Raw genomic sequence first — 20,601 nt, forward strand, 5'->3', positions numbered from 1 at the left:
TGGTTGAGTCACACCTAAAAGACAAGTCTTCTGGGGTTCGTTTCTACATCAGTTTCAGGAGTTAAAGGATTTCTTTATGAAGAATGCTTCCTCTTTTCCCATAATACTTCACCAGTTAGTCCATCAATTCCTGGTTTCTTGTAACTCTTCAGATAGTTCACTAACTTCAATACTTTCAATCAGGTGGGTCCATATACCTTTGGGTCTGAAATATAATTGAGTAGCTGCTCAGTTTCCTTCCAAATTCTTTATCTATGCAGACCATCTTTTTTATCGGTACGAAAATTTCTCTGTCTATCCTAACACTCTGCTATTTTATGTATATATTCCTTAGTTCTTTCTTCCTGAGCACCTGCAGAGAACACTGGTCATGTGGGAGTGAAAAGTGCATGTAATGGTCTGGTTCAAGAACAATTTTCCACAGAAATGACTCATTATTTGGCACCACCCTCCCCTCCCTCCCTTTTCTCTCATACACCTTCAACTATGTCAGTTTTAACAACTAATTGTAGCACATCATGTATAGAAACCTTGCAGTTGTGGCACCCCTCTCAGTATGGTGCCCCAAGTGGTGAGTTGTGTGGCTTGGGCCTTAAATCAGACCTTTGCATGTTTGAGTGTTCTTTTGCACCTAATGGAAGACACTGCCTAACAGTTTAGCCTACATTTAAATGTACCAGTCTGCTGCTCAATGCCTCTTATGCTGTAAGTAACAATCTATCATACTTTACTTGTTGTCAACTTCTCTTCAAATTTCTGCTTCAGTTCCTATGGTAAAGTTTATTGATCTCTTTCTCCTCATACCTTCCCCTTTTTTTTCCTTCTTAAAACTTTGTCCCTCCATTCTCTATTTCTGTATACCACCTGATTAGATCTTGTATTTTATTGCTTCCTTTTTCCATTCCACGGTCTTGTCTACATTCATCATAATAGTGGTCTTCATCTTTAAATCCACTTCAGTCTAGCACTATTTCATGTGTTGTTATCAGAATAGCATTTTTAACAGAATGTCGTTCTCTATTTATTTCATCTCCACCATCCTAGCCACAAAACATTGTACATTTAAATGAAGGTTCACATGCATTAAAATAGCCTTCAGTCACATATGTGTGTTTAATGCTAATAGCATGAAGAAGTCATGACTGACTAACATCTTCCTTGTTTGCCTGCAGAATTAATTACTTTTACCAAATAAATTATTACACTTCTGTACCACCCTTCTTATTTATCTGCTCAATAATTACACACTTACACTAGTAAAGATGTAAAACTAAGATGCAAGTAACAAATTTCTGGTACAGACAACGGAACGTCATTGCACTTAAGAAGATAAAAGTTTTGTGGTGTAAGGGGGTGTAAGGTGTTTTTTATAATTCTACAGTTTTCATTTGTTGGTCTGATAATATTACCACAGCTAATTGAGTTTAAATTAAAATACAAACAATTCAATAACTACACAGTGACTAATTTTCTCTTTGCTTTGACATTTATTTTTTTACCTTTAAGAGCTGCCTGTTAGGTTGAACAAGATGTCCACACAGGCAGCTCTTAAAGGTAAAAAAATAAATGGTTCGAATAAAGGTAGAGGAAACAGTTGTGTTAATATATTTCACCAAAATATCAGGGGATTAAGGAACAAAATAGACGAACTAATAATTTGTTTTGAGAATATTAAAAATACAACAGAAGTTGATGTACTGTGCCTGTCTGAACATCATATAACTACACAAATGGAAAATGTAAATATTAATGGGTATAAACTAGCAACTTATTTTTGTAGAGACAATATGGAGAAAGGAGGAGCTGCCATTTATGTTAAGGGGGAACATGGTTTTAAAAACATAGAAACCGCAAAATTCTGTGTAGAACAGCACATTGAAGTATGCGCTTGTGAGCTTGAATTGGACAGTAGTAAATTCATAATTTTGACTGTGTATAGGTCCCCACTTGGAAATTTTCAAATGTTTCTTAAAAACCTAGATCTCTTGCTGCATTATCTGTCAGAAAAAGGAAAACACATTATCATTTGTGGAGATTTTAACGTAGATTTTCTTAAACACTCAAGCAAGAAGAACGACCTTGAACTATTACTTTGCTCTTACAATCTGACATCAGTCATTGATTTTCCTACTCGTATTGTACAAGACAGTAGCACCCTGATAGATAACATTTTCATAGACCAAGATAAATTAAAAGAAGTAAGCACCTATCCTATTAAGAACGGGCTTTCTGATCACGATGCACAGCTACTTTCAATTCATGACTTTGCTCCATACAGTAATGTGAAAAAAATAATAATAATAATAATACGCCCAATTAACCATATAACAATTCAACAATTTAAGGAAAGCTTGAAACGGGTAGACAGGGAGGATGTTTATTGGGAACCTGATGCAAATGTTAAATTTAACTTATTCCATGATAAACTTGTGGGTATATTTGAAAGCAGTTTTCCTAAGAAATTAGTGAATCATAATTCAAATAAACTTGATAAAAAAACCATGGCTGACTAAAGGGATTAAAATTTCTTGTAGCTGGAAATGGGAACTATACCAAGACACTAGAATAAGTCGAGATGAAGAAAAGCTCAACCATTATAAGAAATATTGTAATATACTAAGGAAAGTTATAAAAAAAAATCCAGAAGTATGTGTATCAAGTCTGAGATTAGCACCTCTGATGACAAAGTTAAAACAATATGGAATATAGTTAAAAGGGAAACAGGGCAACCAAGGTCACAGGACAACAGTATTACTGTTAAGCACAATGAAAAGCTTATAAATGAAAAATCACAGGTTGAAAATATTTTTAATAATCATTTTATAAATGTAGTGGAAAATATAGGCACTAGCTGCTCAACAGATAGGGCAGAACTCTATATGAAAGAGGCATTCCCGGTGCAAACAAATGAAATTGAAATCCTACCCACCTCACCGTCTGAAATTAAGAAAATAATAAATTCACTTAAGAATAAAAACTCACATGGAACTGATGGTATCTCCAATAGAATACTAAAATCTTGTCCACACCTGATAAGTCGAGTTCTTAGCCACATATGTAATAGCTCATTGAATCAGGGAATATTTCCTGACAGATTGAAATATGCCATAGTTAAACCCTTGTATAAAAAAGGTGACAAGACAGACGTCAACAATTATCGTCCTATTTCACTTCTGACATCCTTCTCAAAAGTGTTTGAAAAAGTAGTGTACTCAAGAGTAACCTATTAACAAAATGTCAGTTTGGTTTTCAGAAAGATGTTTCAACAGATAGTGCTATACATGCTTTCACTGATCAAATTTTAAATGCTCTGGATAGTAGAACATCACCAATTGGGATTTTCTGTGATCTCTCTAAGGCTTTTGATTGTGTGGATCATGAAATCCTCGTAGATAAGCTGAAGTACTATGGAATGAATGGTTCAGTACACAGATGGTTCACTTCATATTTAACTGGTAGAATGCAGAAGGTTGAAACAGTAAAACCACATAGTACACAAAGGGCATCAGATTATTCAGACTGGGGTACCACAGGGTTCTGTCTTGGGGGCCTTTATTGTTTTTAATATATGTTAATGACTTGCCTAATTATATTCATGAAGATGCAAACTTGGTTCTCTTTGCAGATGACACAAGTATTGTAATCAAGCCTAAAAAACAAGAATCAGCTGAGGAAAATGCAAATAATGTTTTTCAAAGAGTTATTAGGTGGTTTTCCGCAAATGGACTTTCATTGAACTTTGAAAAAACACTGTACATACAGTTCAGTACAGGGAAAGGCATAACACCAGAAATAAATATAGAGTGTGGGGGAAAATCTTTAGCTAAAGCAGATTGTTCAAAATTTCTGGGTGTCTGTATTGATCAGAATTTAAACTGGAAGACACACATTGATAATCTACAGAAACGATTGAGCTCAGCTACCTATGCTATTAGTGTCATTGCAAATTTTGGAGACAAGCACATCAGTAAGTTAGCTTACCATGCATATTTTCATTCGTTGCTTTCTTACGGAATCATCTTTTGGGGAAATTCATCACTAAGAAAGAACATATTTATTGCACAAAAACATGTTATCAGAATAATATCTGGGGCTCATCCAAGATCATCTTGTAGACAATTATTTAAAGAATTAGGGATATTGCCAGTAGCTTCACAATATATATACAGCCTAATGAAATTTGTTGTTAGTAACCCAGATCACTTCAGAATTAATAGCACAGTCCACAGCTACAATACTAGGAGACAGGGTGACCTTCACTACCGTTCATTGAATTTGACATTGGCACAAAAGGGGGTGAATTATACTGCCACAAAGATTTTTGGTCACTTGCCAAACAATATCAAAAGTCTGACAGACAACCAATCGGCATTCAAAAGTAAGTTAAGGGAATTCCTGAATGACAACTCCTTCTACTCCATAGATGAATTTTTAGACATAGGCTAAAGAAATACAGTAAGTATTAACAATTGTACCGTATATAAGACTAACAAAGATTATTTGGGATAAATGAATCTTTTGTACTTTGACACGTTCCACATCATTACGAAAGAATCGTATTCATGATCCATGGAACAAGTAATATAACTAACTAACTCTCTCTTTCTGCTTTGGCTGTTGTTCAGTATGCAGCCTGCAGTGAGTGTATTTCTAAAATTTAGTAAATTATTATTATTTATCTAAGTATTGCTTCTCAGCTTTTCACTAGATAATATTCACAGTAATTTATAATTATGACAGCAGGTTATGTGCATATAGCTATGTTTTACAGTACGACAGTAACAACAGTGGAAAACCAGCTCATCAATTCAATATAGGGCCTATAATCCATAACAACAACACAAAAACAGGGAGATACAGAGTGCCATTTTTTGATGGCTCAAATTTTAGCAACTGGATACTTAGGACTGAAACTCATATGTGAGCTGGAGAGTCAACTCAGGACACAGCTGAACAACACACACAGAAGGCTTTTCTGCGAATACTTCACAAAAACGAAAGAAAGTGTGATTCACATACATTCAAATGAGTTCCAAACTGTCACTTGGAGTATTCCTCGAACAAGGAAACTGCTTATAACTTGTGGAATTCATCACCTCAATCTTTTGAGCATGAGGAAGTGAAGACAATTTTTTTTTTTGTCCTCTGCAGTTGCTGGAACTCTTACATATGACAAAGTGGAGCAATTTCCAGACTCAGGGACAATGGAGGATTTAGTTCATGAATCTGTTCCTTTGATGAATGTCAAGGGAATGGAAAATCTAATAAGAATTAGGGTTGTCAAGACATACATTTTTCTTTGCCAGAAAGACTTGAGGAGTTGGTGTTAAAATTACCATTTCTGGAATGAAATTTTAAATAAATGTGAAAGGTGTTCTTGTAGTGCCAGGGTTGTTAAATAGTCTATTGACAGTAGGTGAACTAGAAATGGAGGGTACATTGTTTTTGAATGAACTCAATTCAAAGAACTTATAAAGTTATAAACAAAAGCAATGATTGAAGAACTGCACACTCTGCCAACCAATGGAACTTGGATTTATGTAGCACATCCAGCAAATAAAAGAGCTATTGACAGCAGATGGGTGTTCAAAGTAGAAAGAAATGCACATGGAAATACTGAAACAGTCCAGTCTAATTCTCAGGGTCGGAGTGGGGAGTGATGATTACACATTGAAAACAGTGGGAGATAAGATTTTGTTTTTAACTCCTTTATGAGGTTGGAAAGACTGAAAAATGAAGTTTTGGCAACAAAATTTATGTTGACTAGCTTTCCTGTAGTCAAAAAATTTTGAATATTTTAAATTTTTTCACTTTTTTGACAAAAAAATCTGCTTTTTGTGCTCCTAGCAATATTCACGCTTTTGTTACCGGTCTGAGTGAAAATACGAGGGTGGAGGGGGGGGGATATGAGGCATCTCGTTCTATACACTCACAACTATACAAATGCAGGAGTCATAAGTTTGCAAGTGAAATAGTTTTTGTACAATGTTTTAAGATGGTGGTAATGAAATTGGGTGATACTTGATGCTTTAATGTTTGTGCTTGTAATCTGTCAAGTGTTACTTTTTGAAGTACAGTTATTGAGGGTATTTTTATTCTTTCGTTAAAACTACAAGAAAATGCACGTTTTTCTCAACAGATGCATTTTCTTCAATGAAGTAAAGCATCATCAGTGGCCTATAATTAAAGATATTTACAATATGACTTGTTTATTATATCAAAATACCTTTAATTGCAGAACACTGATGATACTTTACTTCAATAAAGTGAAATCCACCTGGTGAGAAAATACACATTTTCTTGTAGCTGTGATGATGGAACAAAAATACCCTCAGGAATTGCAAAGCAACCACTGAAAATATGGCCACATAAATGAAGAACTCAAGAAGAGTTATTAACTTGATGATGAATGTCAATATATGAACAATTTAATAATTACATTGTGACTAATTTTCTCTTTTCTATGATGTATGTGTATCTCTCTGCTTAGGCTGTTGTTAAGTATTTTGCCTACAATGATGGTTGTACTGTAATTATAATATTTACTAAATTGTTATTAAATGTGTAACTGTGGCTTCATGGCTTTTAACTAGAAAACATTCATGAAAGTCTCTAGTTATAATAAGTTATTTGTTCCATGGATCAAAATTGTGATCAATTACTTATCTCGCTCTATCTCTATGATTTCAGTTTGCATTTGAAGTTAATTTTAGGAATTATAAGATCCTTTACATCACTGGATGGATGGTCAATTATTTTATGACCAAGTTCCTCACATTTTTCAGTTGCACACTAAGGCTGAGTGAAGGATAGCATGGGTCAGTTCTCCTTTTAGTATAATATCTTTTAGTGTCACTTCTGTTTTCGAACTGGGGTTACTGTTGACTATGAACTTCATATAGGTGTAAACTGGTGCACAACACATATTATCTATTACACATGTCTGTGCTAAAAACATTTCAGTGAAGAGCTGCATCTGTATATGAAATCATAAGACAACTGTTAAATAAAAATAATATGCATATACCAACTTTCAAACTGTCACCTTGCAATCTAACCTAGACCTCGCACAATATCAGTACGACAACCTACTGAGATTTTGTATTCACATTCATTGGCTCTAACCACTCACTACCAAATTATCACCTTTCAAGCTAATCTTTGGGCTATGCTAAGGTTCAGTCTCTCACTGACTGTCCAAAAAATATAGACAGAAAAAATATTGGCAATGTTCTGTGATACTTCTATGTGCAAAAGTATTATGTCACATGCCACAGCACTTATGTCAGTAAATGTGTAGTTTCAACTGACCCCAAAATTACATGTAAACCTATTTTGTTCTACTGTTTCATGACAGTTCATTTGCAGAGACTGAGTAGCAATGTGATAAATAGAAAACTGGGAAAAGAAAGGTATTTTTGGACAATAAAAAGACACATGAAATACCTGAATGGGACTAATTTTTCTATCAAGCTCACCCATCAGAGCCAAGGCAGCAACAGCACAAAATGTAGTTCCTCCATGGCTTTCCAGATCAGGCCCTTGGCCAATTGCACCATCATATGACTATAACAGATGTAGAAACACATTTGAATCAGTCATTTGTGTTTTCAAGTCCTTGAAACTCAAAATTTGCCAATGACATTTGCTGCATAAAATTAGGGTACTGCCAAATTAAGTATCTCACTTACCATACTATCTAAGATGTATGAGATAGTTTTTTCTACATCCATTCCAGACCAGTCATTTAGCATGTAAGAGATGCAGGCAGCACAATAGACAAACCTCATGTCACTTTCACTGCCGGAAAGTGTTGCGCAAAAGCTGGTAACATGAAACACTTTTAATCATAAACTTGATCCTGAATCAACAGAGATCAGTCATCAGGGGTAACATGGGCAGTACATACCTACCATCCTCTTGTTGCAAAGCCTTTATACCAGCAATAATTGCTTTCTTATTCACTTGAGACAAATTGTCACCAAGAATAATAAGTGCTGCAAGACCTGTATATGTCATTGCTAAATGACCACACACATATGGCCCTGAACAATCGCTGCTGTCGCGCGAAAAGTTTAGTGTAGACGAACCCTGAAAACCGCATCGCTTCCAGCTTTCTTTGTCGTCTGTCGAAAGAATGATTTTAATTATTTACATGATTAATTTACTCTAAAGTTTATTTAAAGGACTGCGCTTACTCTAAGGTTACATGCCCTACAGCTTTACTTAAGGCAAATTACCTGTCTCTTGCGGTACGACCTGAAGACTGTAAATCCAGTTTATTATGTGTTTCTTTTTTTCCTCACTCAATTCATCTAGTGCGTTTAAAACGTCCAATCCGGAGAGTGCAAAAAACAAAATGGTCAGTCTAGCAGCATCATGATATGCTAACCGTGAAGGCAGAATATCGAGATGGCGAAGCAAATAGCGAATATGTTGCTTTCTTGCTAACTGGTTTTCCGATTCATCACAAATCATTTTAGATGTGTGGTAAGTTAGCACCGTTCATAACATATTACCACAAACAAATTACAATTAAAACCGTCAACGAACTATATCGAAAACAACACACACAGAAAAATCCCAAGTTATTGTTCAACACGCCGCATACCGCGAATCAAAACAAACATGACATTTTGGTCCTTTGGTGATGTTCACTGCCAACTCCAAGCTTGACTTTCGATAAATTAATATCGACTTTGTTCAATGTGCTACGGCCAGTTCACACTGTCCTCACATCGCGTTACGTAAAAACATTATAAATTAATTAAGCTTATCCATTACAGATATTTTAGAACCCGCGAATGTTAATTGAATGTAAGTACATAAAGCTGCAACCATTCACTTTTCTGAATATTATTTATAATTCCATGAACTGGTTTTTGAACCTTTTCAGGTTCATCATCAGATGGTTTTCTGGATGCTACATCATTATTTATAGCATAATGCTCTGTGACAATAAGATGCAAAAGGCTTTAATGTATCTCCATGATTATTGTTTACCTGTCGATATGGATGCAAAATAAACAATAATCATTGCGATACTGTCACAGATCCAGGACCAGCATTATGCTAGAAATAATGATGTAACATCCAACAAACCATCTGAAGATGAACCTAAAGAGGTTCGAAAACCGATTCATGGAATAATCAATAATATTCAAAAAAGTGTCTGGTTGCAGTTTCGTGTACCGGTATTTACATTCTGCATTGCATTTAAAATGTTTGTATTCAGCTAGGCTGTCAACGGATCGTCACGTCACATAACGTCAATGTTTCTTAGGGGTAAAAATTTGACGCCGTTGTCGTCTGGCAACATGGGAAAGTAACCTACTTTCGCCGCACTGTTCTCATGGTGTAGGAGTGAATTTTTGGGATCTTGTAGTATCTAATCCTTATTTGTTATTTTGCTTTTTTTCATGACTATATTTTACGAGGAATTGGATATTTATTACCATTGTGTACTTTTTCACAAGCAAGATCAGATGCCTGAAAGCGAAAAATTATTTAGGTTTTACAAGAAGGGAACAGGGCTGATGTACATACTGTAAGTAAATAAGAACGTGAGTTTATAAATAGTCATCCTTGACTAACATTTAAATGAACAAATCAGCTCTAATGAAGGAGAAAATATAGTTTATTAAGTTATTTGTTACGTAATAAAGAAAACATAGTGGATAATGTAAAATTGCTCTGTAATTCCTTTATAAATATTGTTTGATGTGTTTGTATTTATATATTTTCGCTAGCAAATAAATGTAAACTTCTGAAACGTTGTTTGATGTGAGAAGCCATCTCAGCACCTTACCTCACAAAATCGATCAAGAAGATAAGTTATTATATTTTCTTGGTATGTTAATAAATTCAAGCCCCTATCACGCTGTAGCGGAGAAGCGAGGCAACTGCCCCCTAATTGAAGCAGCTGCTCGCCGCCATTTGCAGGGATGAATCCTAGTACTGGGGTTGTGATTTGAAGTATATAAGACGCATCAAGAGCAAATTGAAGCAAAAATTAAACACATGTTTGTTTAAAAAAAACTGTGTATTCGAGTCTATTTTAAAAGTCTACTTAAAAGGATGAAGTTTCCTAATTTCCGAAATACGTCTGCATAGAGTCTCGAAATTTAAGAATCTAAAGCTCTTTCCTGACAATGTGGAGCATGTTTACATCGAGTTTTTTTAATTAGATAATGACATGAAACTTTTAAAGTATCAAAAAAATGGTTCAAATGGCTCTGAGCACTATGGGACTTAACAGCTGTGGTCATCAGTCCCCTAGAACGTAGAACTACTTAAACCTTACTAACCTAAGGACATCACACACATCCATGCCCGAGGCAGGATTCGAACCTGCGACCATAGCCGTCACGCGGTTCCAGACTGAGCGCCTAGAACCGCGAGACCACTGCGGCTGGCTTTTAAAGTGGCAGACAGTACGATTATATATGCCCCTAACTCCCTTGCCATTGCAATATAAGTGGAAAGTCCATCACAAGTAACAGCTAACACACTGACATTTATATCATACAACATTGTAATGGCCATCTCCAGTAACATGTTACTGTGAGTAGCGTTAATAAACGAGATTACTTTATCGTTTACTAAGTTTTTAGCTTTTAGTTCTTCTAATATATTTGCTAATTTGAAAACATTCTGCATCTGTCTTTTGCACCTTTTGTTCACTGTATTTATTTAGTCTTATTTTGCACAATTTTTGCTTCCTTCTTTCTTTAGTTTTTTCGAACTTTTCTTTCAGCTTACTTGGACTTGATAGAAATGAATAATTGTGGTCTCCAGTGTAACCAGAAACGTGCACATCCACACATACGTTTTCTGCTGTCTCAACATTTCTGGGCTTTGGCGTTTTCCTTGCCTTGGTAACCTGGAAAAGGAACGTTCAAAATTATATACATTTACAGTACTTACACACTATTTAACCTAGGCCTATACTGCACGATATTCAGGACACTATAACTTTTTTACATGAGTTGGAAATCCAAATACTGTCGGTATAGCATCGTCCTTCAGTTGATGTCTATTTACATAATTTTTCATGTAACAATTCTCTTCAAAATGAAGAGAGCACAGCAAATGATTTGCTGTCAGTCTCTCTCCGAGTAGCAACTATCCATTTCCGATTTAGAAAATCATTTTTAAGGGGAAACCTAACCAAAAAAAAACGCTCATTATGTATTGTTTCTCCATGAAAATACTATATGCAAGTAATAGAAAGTAACAGACAACCAGAAATGACTGACCTGTGAAATATAACATTGCTTCCGTCTTCGTCTTTTCTTCCATTCTTACTGTTACAATTAAAAGCAGCACATGAACGAACTATCGTTACGCACTGTTTCCCTGCAAATGGCGGCTTCTATCACGTTCAATGTGCAGACGCGACACTAGCGCCAATGCGCGGTCTAGTTTTTATTTACTAAGTCTATGAATAAATTTCGACGTTGTTAGTTCCTCAGTTCTGATACTATACACTGACTTTTTGTATCAAGGACAGTAACTTCATAACCTCACTTTCACCGGGAGCCAGCAGGTGTGGCCGAGCAGTTGTAGGCGCTTCAGTCTGGAACCACGGGACCGCTACAGTCACAGGTTTGAATCCTGTTTCGGGCATGGATGTGTGTGATGTCCTTAGGTTAGTTAGGTTTAAGTAGGTCTAAGTTCTAGGGGACTGATGACCTCCGATGTTAAGTCTCATAGTGTTCAGAGCCATTTTTCACCGGAAGATACTCGAGAATGCACCTTGACGTGACGGTGTCGTGATGTAAAGTAATGGGTGCTTTCTGACATGTAAACAAACATAATTCCTGCATTCTACGTTTTACTGATATGTAGATTAATCACCTAATTTTCCATAATTGACAAAATGGGACGGTTAGAACCTAACATATCGTCCATAAATAGACTGAATGAAAACCGATTCACAATGGACGTCAACGGAATGCAATGAAAGACGACTATACTATCAAATACCGAAGTATTAACATAATGTCAGTTTAGAGGCCAAATTCCGAAATGTGGCACTATTGCGTTGAGGGGACTGCACGCGAATAACTGTCAACAAATCGATTTTTTAAATTTTAGCCTTAAAAAATTCTCTGTAGTCTTCTGAACGAAAAAAGGTTTACTAACAGGAAAATGAACCACAGAAAATACCAAAATTAGAGGAATTTAAAAGTGGCTGCATGCATCACGATGTCCCATGGCACACAGTAAGCTCTGTTAAAATAGAGTTTTGGTCTCATTTGTCTCGTTTTTAAAACATTTTAGTCTCTTAAATTGGCCAACCTGCGAAAGATTTAGAGCTGCTTATCTTCCGTTTCTACAGAAAGTTTAGTCATTGTTTGCTGTTTTTATGGTGTCAATATTTTCTTTACAGCGAAGTAATTGTGAGAGTGAATTTCTTATTCCACTTGATAGCATTGGAAGAATTTAGAAGTTTGGTGTTAAATAACTTAAATTTTATAGAAATCGGTTCACCAAACGCATTAACTTTGCTAATACTGAAATGCAACGTGATACAACACTTGAAATGGCTTCAACTACTCCAAGTGCTCCGAAGCTAAATCTGAAATATCTGGACAATGGGCTTGACAGTATTAATGCTGACAATATAGAGATGCCAACTATTGATTCAGGTTGTGTTATTGTTGAACTCTCTGTTCTGTCAGAATTAATAAATAAAGTTTTGCAGCGTAAGTAATGTAGGAATAGTGGTGTGAAGGTGATTGAGGAGATGAGTGTTAGAAGAGTTTGTGCATCAAAATGAAGAGTTGTTCATAATTTTTGTGATTTAAGCGAGTGTGCTTATAATTGTAGCATAACTAAACAGAGAGTGTACAACACAAATATTAAATTTACTTATGCTATGAGGTGTATAGGCAAAGAGTACATAAGTGCACAAATTTTCCATGCTCTTATGGGCTTACCTTCTCCACAAGGTTTTACAAGTACATAAAATTATAAGAAGTAGCAAATGATAGTATGAAAAATGCTGTTCAGGAAAGTGTAGGCATGAATGACAGCAACACATGTATGACTGCAGTCCTGGATGCGTCCTGGCAACGAAGAGGCTATAGTTCCCTAAATAATGTAGTGAGAACTACTTCATTGGACAATGGTAAAGTCATTGATATGGAATAAATTACCAAGTACTGTCATGGCTGTACTAGTGGAACTGAAAATCATATGTGTTTGATTAACTTTAGTGGTTATAGTGGAGGGATGGAATTTGAAGGTGTTTTGAAGATATTTCACAGCTCATTGGAGAAATGTGGCGACTCAAAAGATGGCGACTCAAAAGGGTACCAAACCTTATGCTGACACAAAAATTGAAAAAATGGAAAGAGTCGGACATGTCCAGAAAAGGTTAGGTACAGGACTGAAGAACTTGAAGAGGAATTTGAATGGAAAGAAATTAGCTGACGAAAAGTGCACGAGTTGACATGGTTGGCTTGCAGAAGAAGAAATAGACAGGTTGCAGTATTATTATGGACAAACTATAAGACAAAATAAAAATGAGCTTGAGGGAATGACAAAGGCAGTATGGGCTACCTTCTTTCATAAATACTCCACAGATGACAAACCATGTCATGCACAATGGCCACCTAGCAATGATTCATGGTGTGACTACCAGAACGCTGTTACTCAGGGAGAGACCTACAACCATAAACGTTCTTTGCCATTTGCTATAATGGAAATGATAATACCTATTTATAGGTATCTTAGTGACACAAGATTATTAGAGAAATTCTTACATGGGAGGACTCAGAATCCAAATGAAAGTTTCAACAACTGTATATGGGAACAGATATGAAGAAGCGTTCTAGTAGGACTAAATACTTTGGAAGTAGAGGTGCTAAATGCTGTTCTATGTTTCAGTGACAATGCAGTGTCAAGACTTAATGTTATGGAAATGATTGGAGTACCTGGTGGACTAAATATGCATAGAGCTCTAATAGCCATTGATAAGAGGGAGACACTTTGAAGCAGAAAAATCAATGTTAGAAGCCATCAAAGAAGCAATAATAAGAAGTGTGAAAAAGAGAAGGGAGGAAGAAAAACACAGGAAACAAAATAAATATGGACCTGGGATGCATTAGTGCCATACAAGTTTGATAGAAAAAGGAAGTTTTAAATTTAACTTGAATTTCTTGAAAATTAAAGTATTTCATTGTCTGATACACTTTGGCTAACAACTATTACAGACAGAGAGCTGAAATTTTGTATACTATTTTAAAACATGTGTAACTAAAAAGTAGACTGCCCTTGTGATTTAACTTTGAAAATAAAATGCTTTTTTGAAGAAAAACTCTGAATTCATTTCCAAAAGTTTGGATAATCACATTAAAATTTTTTTACAATTTATGACAGCACCATCTTTTCAGCAGTCTACTTTAAAGATAATAGTGTAAAGAACCTACAGGAAAAAATAAACCTTCTACTTTGTTTTTTTGAGGAATGTGTACCTGTGATATACATAAATAATTAGCATGGTTTATTTCACCTGGAAAAAAAGAAAAAATATACCATTAAAGAAAAGTGTGAGAGCTAAAGCCGTGGTTCATACATATAAATGTTCTCAAAAGATGTCTTAAAAGGTGGTAAGCATTATATGGGGTCACAAATTTTATTCTTTGAGTTACACTGTTTACAAAACTGACAAATTTCTCAAAATTTCCCCTGGTATTGTCAGACCCGTTCCCTTAAGCACTACCTGACTTTAGAGTGAAATTGTATCGTACTGGACTCTTCAAAAATTGTAGCATATAGTCATAACTACAGTCAAAGATAAAACATGTATTATTCTCGAATCAGAAACAAACAAATTTACAGTAGCCATACACATCAATAAATATGTACATACATATACACAAATTGTATTTATATTACATGTGCCCAGTACTTTGCAACCTCCAAGGTGCTTTGAGTGGCTTGCAGATGATCAATCTTTGTGTAGGATGTAGGGCACAAAAGGCATTGGAGCATGTGGCTCGTGATTTGTTCTTGTCCACAATCACAGGACGTATCTTCTGTTATGAAGCCTCATCCCTTCAGGTTGTCTCTGGATCGTCTAACTCCTGATCATAATCTGTTTTAAAATTTCCACACCAGCCAGCTCTCGTTGTGTCCAGGTGGAAGTTCTTCAGCTTCTGGCGTCTGCAGGTGAGGCGTCGACTTCTTCCATAACTCCAGCATTGCCTTCTCTGGTGAAATGGTGAACTTCTCGGATGTTCTCAGGAAGCTCTTTCGCTACCTCAGTCGTTGCTGTGGTGGATTACGTCCGTGCAGTGGATGGGCACTACCCTGTACCACTTTCAGTCTCTCCTTGTTGGCAGCCACTATTCCACGGTGGCGCTATTCCAGCCAGGCAGTAGAGCTCATCAGTTGGGGCAGGTCTTCAGCAACCTGTGATGAACCTGCAGGTTCCGCTGAGAGCAATGTCTACTTGTCTGGCATGAGATTACCTGTACCAGACTGGAGAAGCATATTCAGCAGTAGAAAAGCACAGTGCGAATGCAGAACAGCGAATAGTTTGTGGATGTGATCCCCACTGTGTCCCTGCTAGTTTGCGAATAAGGTTGTTTCGAGTGGAGATTTTCATTTTGGTGTCCTTGCAGTGAGTTTTGAATGTCAGAGTTCTATGGAGAGTGACCCCCAAGTATTTAGGTGCGTGGTGATGCTGGAGTTGGATGCCTGACCATGCAATATGTAGCTCACGTTTAACTTCTCTGTTCCTTAAATGATAGACACACACTTGTGTCTTTGAAGGGTTTGGTCTGAGCTGGTTCCGATTGTAGTAGCTTGACAGTGTTCTAAATGCTGTTGTCTGGTTTCTTTCCACTCTTTCAGAGCAAGAGCTCTGCGTAGCAAGGGCTAGGTCATCCACAAATAAGAATCTCCTTGTGCCTGGGGTCAATGGCTGGTCGTTGGTATAGATGCTGAAGAGAAGTAGAGCCAAGAAGCTTCCCTGAGGTAGACCATTTTTCTGCGCTCTCGAGCGACTGCGTTGTCCTTGAAACTCAACAAAAAAACCTTCGGTTTTGGAGGAGGGTGCTGAGTAGTCTAACGAGGTGGGCGTTGTTTGATCATATTGTATAGTTTTGCATAGAGTAACTGATGATGGACAGTATCATACGCTCCTGTGAGATAAAACAATGTAAGGATGGAATTATGAACAGCTTATAGTGTTCTAACATGTATATGTGCAGCTGTGCAGCATGAATGACCTTTGCCAACTGTATTGGAACAAAAGTTCTGCATTGAACTTTAAAATAATGTTTTGGATTTATAAATTTAGTACATGAATCATCCTGTAAGTGATTGTCTGCTACATTTCCATACATTCATCACAATTTGTAGACTTTGTTCCGCAATGTCTAAGTACTACAAATTGGAATTCTCAGTTATTCTTAAATAATAGTGTTTTGATTTAAGGTGTTAAAATTTTGCATTCCTGCTTGCAGAAGGAATTAGGAATCCAGCTAGGAAGAAGGTTATATCTCATTGTTTAGATTCCCTACTGAAGAGGGAAATACAAAGGCAAATAAAAAAAACATTCCCAGAAGTGAGTGAAATCCATCAAACTAAATTGTTATTTTTATTAAGTATTTTCACTGACACTATGTGTCAAGAGCAGAGATTTGCAAGGAGTCTGATGGGAATGAGTTCCCTCATCAGAGACCACTGCTTTTACTAGAAGCTGTGCCAAAATTATTACCTTTGTTACCATTGTATTTAAGTAAAGTTCAGCCTCCAACAAAGTGTGCCCAGAAATCAGAAAGGAAGAGTGCACTCAAAAAGAGGAGGAAAAGGATAAAGCCTGGTTAAAGGAAGATATAATAAATTTTCAGTGTCTGTTTTTTAAGTACCAATATAGAACAAACACTGTAGGAAAGTAGTGTTACAGATAAAAACAATAAAGTATTCATTTTTACTATAGATCATTTATTTCATTTACTCAATTGGCATTCACAAGGCGAAGTATTAAACAAGGACGTTACAGCATTAAAATGACACATTCAGCATTACTTAATTACACAGCACAATATTTTATACAATATCACTTACTTTTTTAAATCATTCAGTAGCATCGTCCGTGAGGTTATGTATGTCCTCCAGTTCACCATTAAAACCATGCACAGTACACTCTATCTAGTGGACCATTGATTGGTTGAATCCATATTCGCACTGAGGGTCATTTGCAAGGCTGCATGTTGTCTTCATCTCCCTGCATCTTTCGACACCTGTCCTCACACAGTTCAGTATAGTCCATATTCTTCTGGAAACCTTAAAACCCTCTATTGGTATGCTTGGGTCAGTAACCAGGTTTCTGTTCTTTACTACGCTTCTACTCCATAAGCTTTTCCATTCATTTTCTGGGTCGAAGGGAAACATCTCTTCACGTCTTTGCCATATAGATGACCTAGATCTCAGGCGTTTTTTGGTGACAGGTACTGGTGTATGGAAAGGTTTGGATTTGCCAGTATTTTGCTGCATTATCTTGATAGTATCTGATTTTTTTCTAATTTCAGATGGTGCTATGTTAGACAGTACTCGTAGCCTATCTGTAGGTGCAGGTCTCAGTGCTCCCAATGTCGTTCTCATTGTTACTCTCAGCTGAATATCGATTTTTGATATGTGCACACTTCTGGCCCATACAGGTGCACAATACTTGGCCATACTGTATACCAGTGCCAAGGCTGAAGTTCTCAAGGTATTCGAATCACATCTTCAGGTGGTTCCTTGGTAAGAATGGCATTTCTAGATTTCAGTTTTTGTTTTGTATCCTCTAGATGGGCTCTGTACCTTATGGACCGATTGAGCTTTACTCCGAGGAACCAAGGAATATCTTCATGTTTAATGGTCTGGTTATTCATGCAGATGTTCAGCTTTCTCTTGGCCTCTCTGTTATTGATATGCATGTTTACACTTACTGTCTTGTTTGGATTAGGTCGTAGCCCCCACTACGGTGGCTTGTGTAGATGGAGATGAAGGAAACGTGAGAGTAAATTTTTTTCTAAGTCCGATCAGGCAGCCTTACTCAGTCACATGGAAGTGTCGCCGTCCGCCAGCCAGGAAGCGTAAAAATTTCAACAACATTACTGGATCAGCCAGACAGCCACCTTGACACTCGGCAGAATATTGTTAGAACAATGCAGATCAAATCGCATTTGTTACTCTGGTAACATTACATAGGGTCACTAGGCAGGATGCAACAATGGCTAGCAGTCTTTTGAATGAGCAGTAAAGACGCTGTAACAAATTCGTTAACAAAATATAGCAGAACTAAGAACGAGTGACAGCTCAGAAAGAGCAGAAGGCATTCCGTCATTATGAATGACATTGTAGAGCAGAGCCTTTCCTCATTGAGACAAATACTTCACTCCCACTCGCTTTTAGCACTCCATCAGTAGGATCGATGGCATTCAATTTTCTGGTTATTATATGCTGACATCTTGTACGTGAATTTGTTCTACTGTTGGTCTTACACTTACTACTCCAAGAGATGATCAGCAATCCGAATCCAAAGCCGATGGAGTCCAGCATTCAGAACTGACGTCATTACAGCGACCAGCACTGATGTTTACTCCGAGGATCTAACAAGCCTGTGGTCCAGGGCACAAGCTTCCGTAAACTCCAGCGTCACACGGGTCTGAAAGCATTCAGCACAACTACACGGCATCCAACATCACGGTCCATCTGAGGGGACAATGTGGGCAGTGATCTGGGAGGGATTGTGTACATAAAGTGTTTCACAATCCATGGATACCCAGTAAAATGGAAAATTATCGACAAGTGGGTACAAGTGCAAAACAATTATGTGTTACTTGTGTCAGAACAAAGAGATGCACATGTTCTTATGTCGATTGGAGATCATAGCAATTGTGTCAAGGAGTTAGTAACCAGTTGTCCAGATTAGACTGACAAAGAATCATGTGAAATTCAGTAATTCCTAGGGTTATGGAAGCGCCATATTTCCAGAGAACTGGTAATCACCAGTTATATTCTATGTTTTCACCAGAGAAATTAATAGCAGCTTGCTACAACAATAAGATATTAATGGGGATGACAGAGTTGAAACAAAGTGGATTATTTGTCAACAGAATGATGTGTGATATAGCTGGGACAACGTTTCACATTTCTGCTATGATTACAGGTACCATTATATGCACAGGAACTCGATCAGTGTTGTATTGGGTAAAGAAACCCTTTAGCATATTACTCACGCAAAACCTAACTTTCCTAAATAATACTTCAGATCCTAATTTATTAAGGACAATAGATAAGAATAGATAAGTTAGTCATTGCAGAAAAAGGGCAAATTTCAGTAGATTTAATATTATATCATGTCCAGAGATATCAAGAGAAGCGCAAACAAAATACCATGACAATCAGTATATCAGTCACCATTTATTATGATGGTACTAGTTTTTATTTGTGTAGTCAACTTTTGCCTCAGGAAGAGGGTAAATCATGCAGGGGAAGCAACTGTTGATGAAATTGCTTTGTAGTGGATTTGTACTTTTAAGTAAGAGATTTTTGTGTAAAATGAGAAAAGAAGCAAGCTAGAAAAATAATGTTGAGCTAGGACAAGATTGTTTGTGATCAAAGGAACAAAAGATTCAAAGTAAATGCACCTGTGAAGGGCATTCAATAAGCAATGCTACACACTTTTGTGAAAGCAGATTCGTTTAATTCGTGATTCCAATACAGTACTTGTATTCCTCATTCTTTTAGGTACAAAATCCTATTTCTCTTAATAATTTCTGTTCAATGCGACTGTCTTACATCACCTTACTCGGACGGCCTGTATGTCTGCATGTCAGAGCCAATGTCTTTTTGTATCAATAACCTTCCCACAATCCACATATGCTTCATGTGAAGTGCATCCTTCATTGGGCCAAACAGAAGGAAGTCGGAAGACGCGAAATCTGAGCTGTAGGGTGGATGGGGAAGAACAGTCTAATGAAGTTTTATGAGCTCCACTTGGGTGTGTAGACTTGTGTGTGTAAGGGCTTGTGTTGTCATGGAGAAGCATAAGTTCGTTTGTATTTTTGTCGGATGAACACGCTGGAGTCGTTTCTACAATTTCCTCAGGATGCACAATACATTTTAGAGTTGTTCATTGCAGTGTGAGGGAGGACAACAAACAGAATACCTCTTCAGAGTCCCAAAAGACCGGCGCCATGACTTTACCATCTGAGGGTGCGACTAGGAAAGTTTTCTTCAGAGGTGAAGTGGTGCAGCGCCACTTCATGGATTTTCATTTTGTTTCCGGTTCGAAGTGAAGAGCCTTTGTTTTGTCGCCTGTGACGACGTTCGACAAAAAATTGTCAAGCAGTTCTGCATAGGTGTTTCTTCGTTACGCTTTATGGTCTTCTGTTAGGTGGTGAGGAACCCACTGAAAACACACATTTGAGTACCGGAAGTGGTGGACGAGTATGTAAGCACTATGAACAGAGAAGTACAGTTATGAAGCAATGTGTTTCATTGTGGTCCATCTGCACATTCCAGCATTGCAGGACTCACAGATGTGTGTGGCTGGCTAACACGCAGGAGATTGGTCAGATTTACAGAACCTTG

The 20,601-nt window shown here is 37.0% G+C and overlaps 1 protein-coding gene across 1 annotated transcript in view; it reads right to left on the bottom strand.

The window, feature by feature from the left end:
* Positions 1-9,158, bottom strand: part of LOC126281431 (geranylgeranyl transferase type-1 subunit beta) — a 41,199-nt gene extending 32,041 nt beyond the window's left edge. The window contains exons 1-4 of the mRNA XM_049980390.1: positions 8,241-9,158; positions 7,910-8,126; positions 7,692-7,824; positions 7,447-7,566 (exon numbers count right to left, since the gene is read on the bottom strand). Of these exons, the coding sequence (XP_049836347.1) occupies positions 7,447-7,566; positions 7,692-7,824; positions 7,910-8,126; positions 8,241-8,478 (708 nt within the window). The 5' untranslated portion in view covers positions 8,479-9,158. The remainder of the gene's footprint in view (positions 1-7,446; positions 7,567-7,691; positions 7,825-7,909; positions 8,127-8,240) is intronic.
* Between the last annotated feature and the right edge of the window lie 11,443 nt (positions 9,159-20,601).

The sequence above is a fragment of the Schistocerca gregaria genome, chromosome 7, assembly GCF_023897955.1.
Source record: "Schistocerca gregaria isolate iqSchGreg1 chromosome 7, iqSchGreg1.2, whole genome shotgun sequence".
Lineage (NCBI taxonomy): Eukaryota > Metazoa > Arthropoda > Insecta > Orthoptera > Acrididae > Schistocerca > Schistocerca gregaria.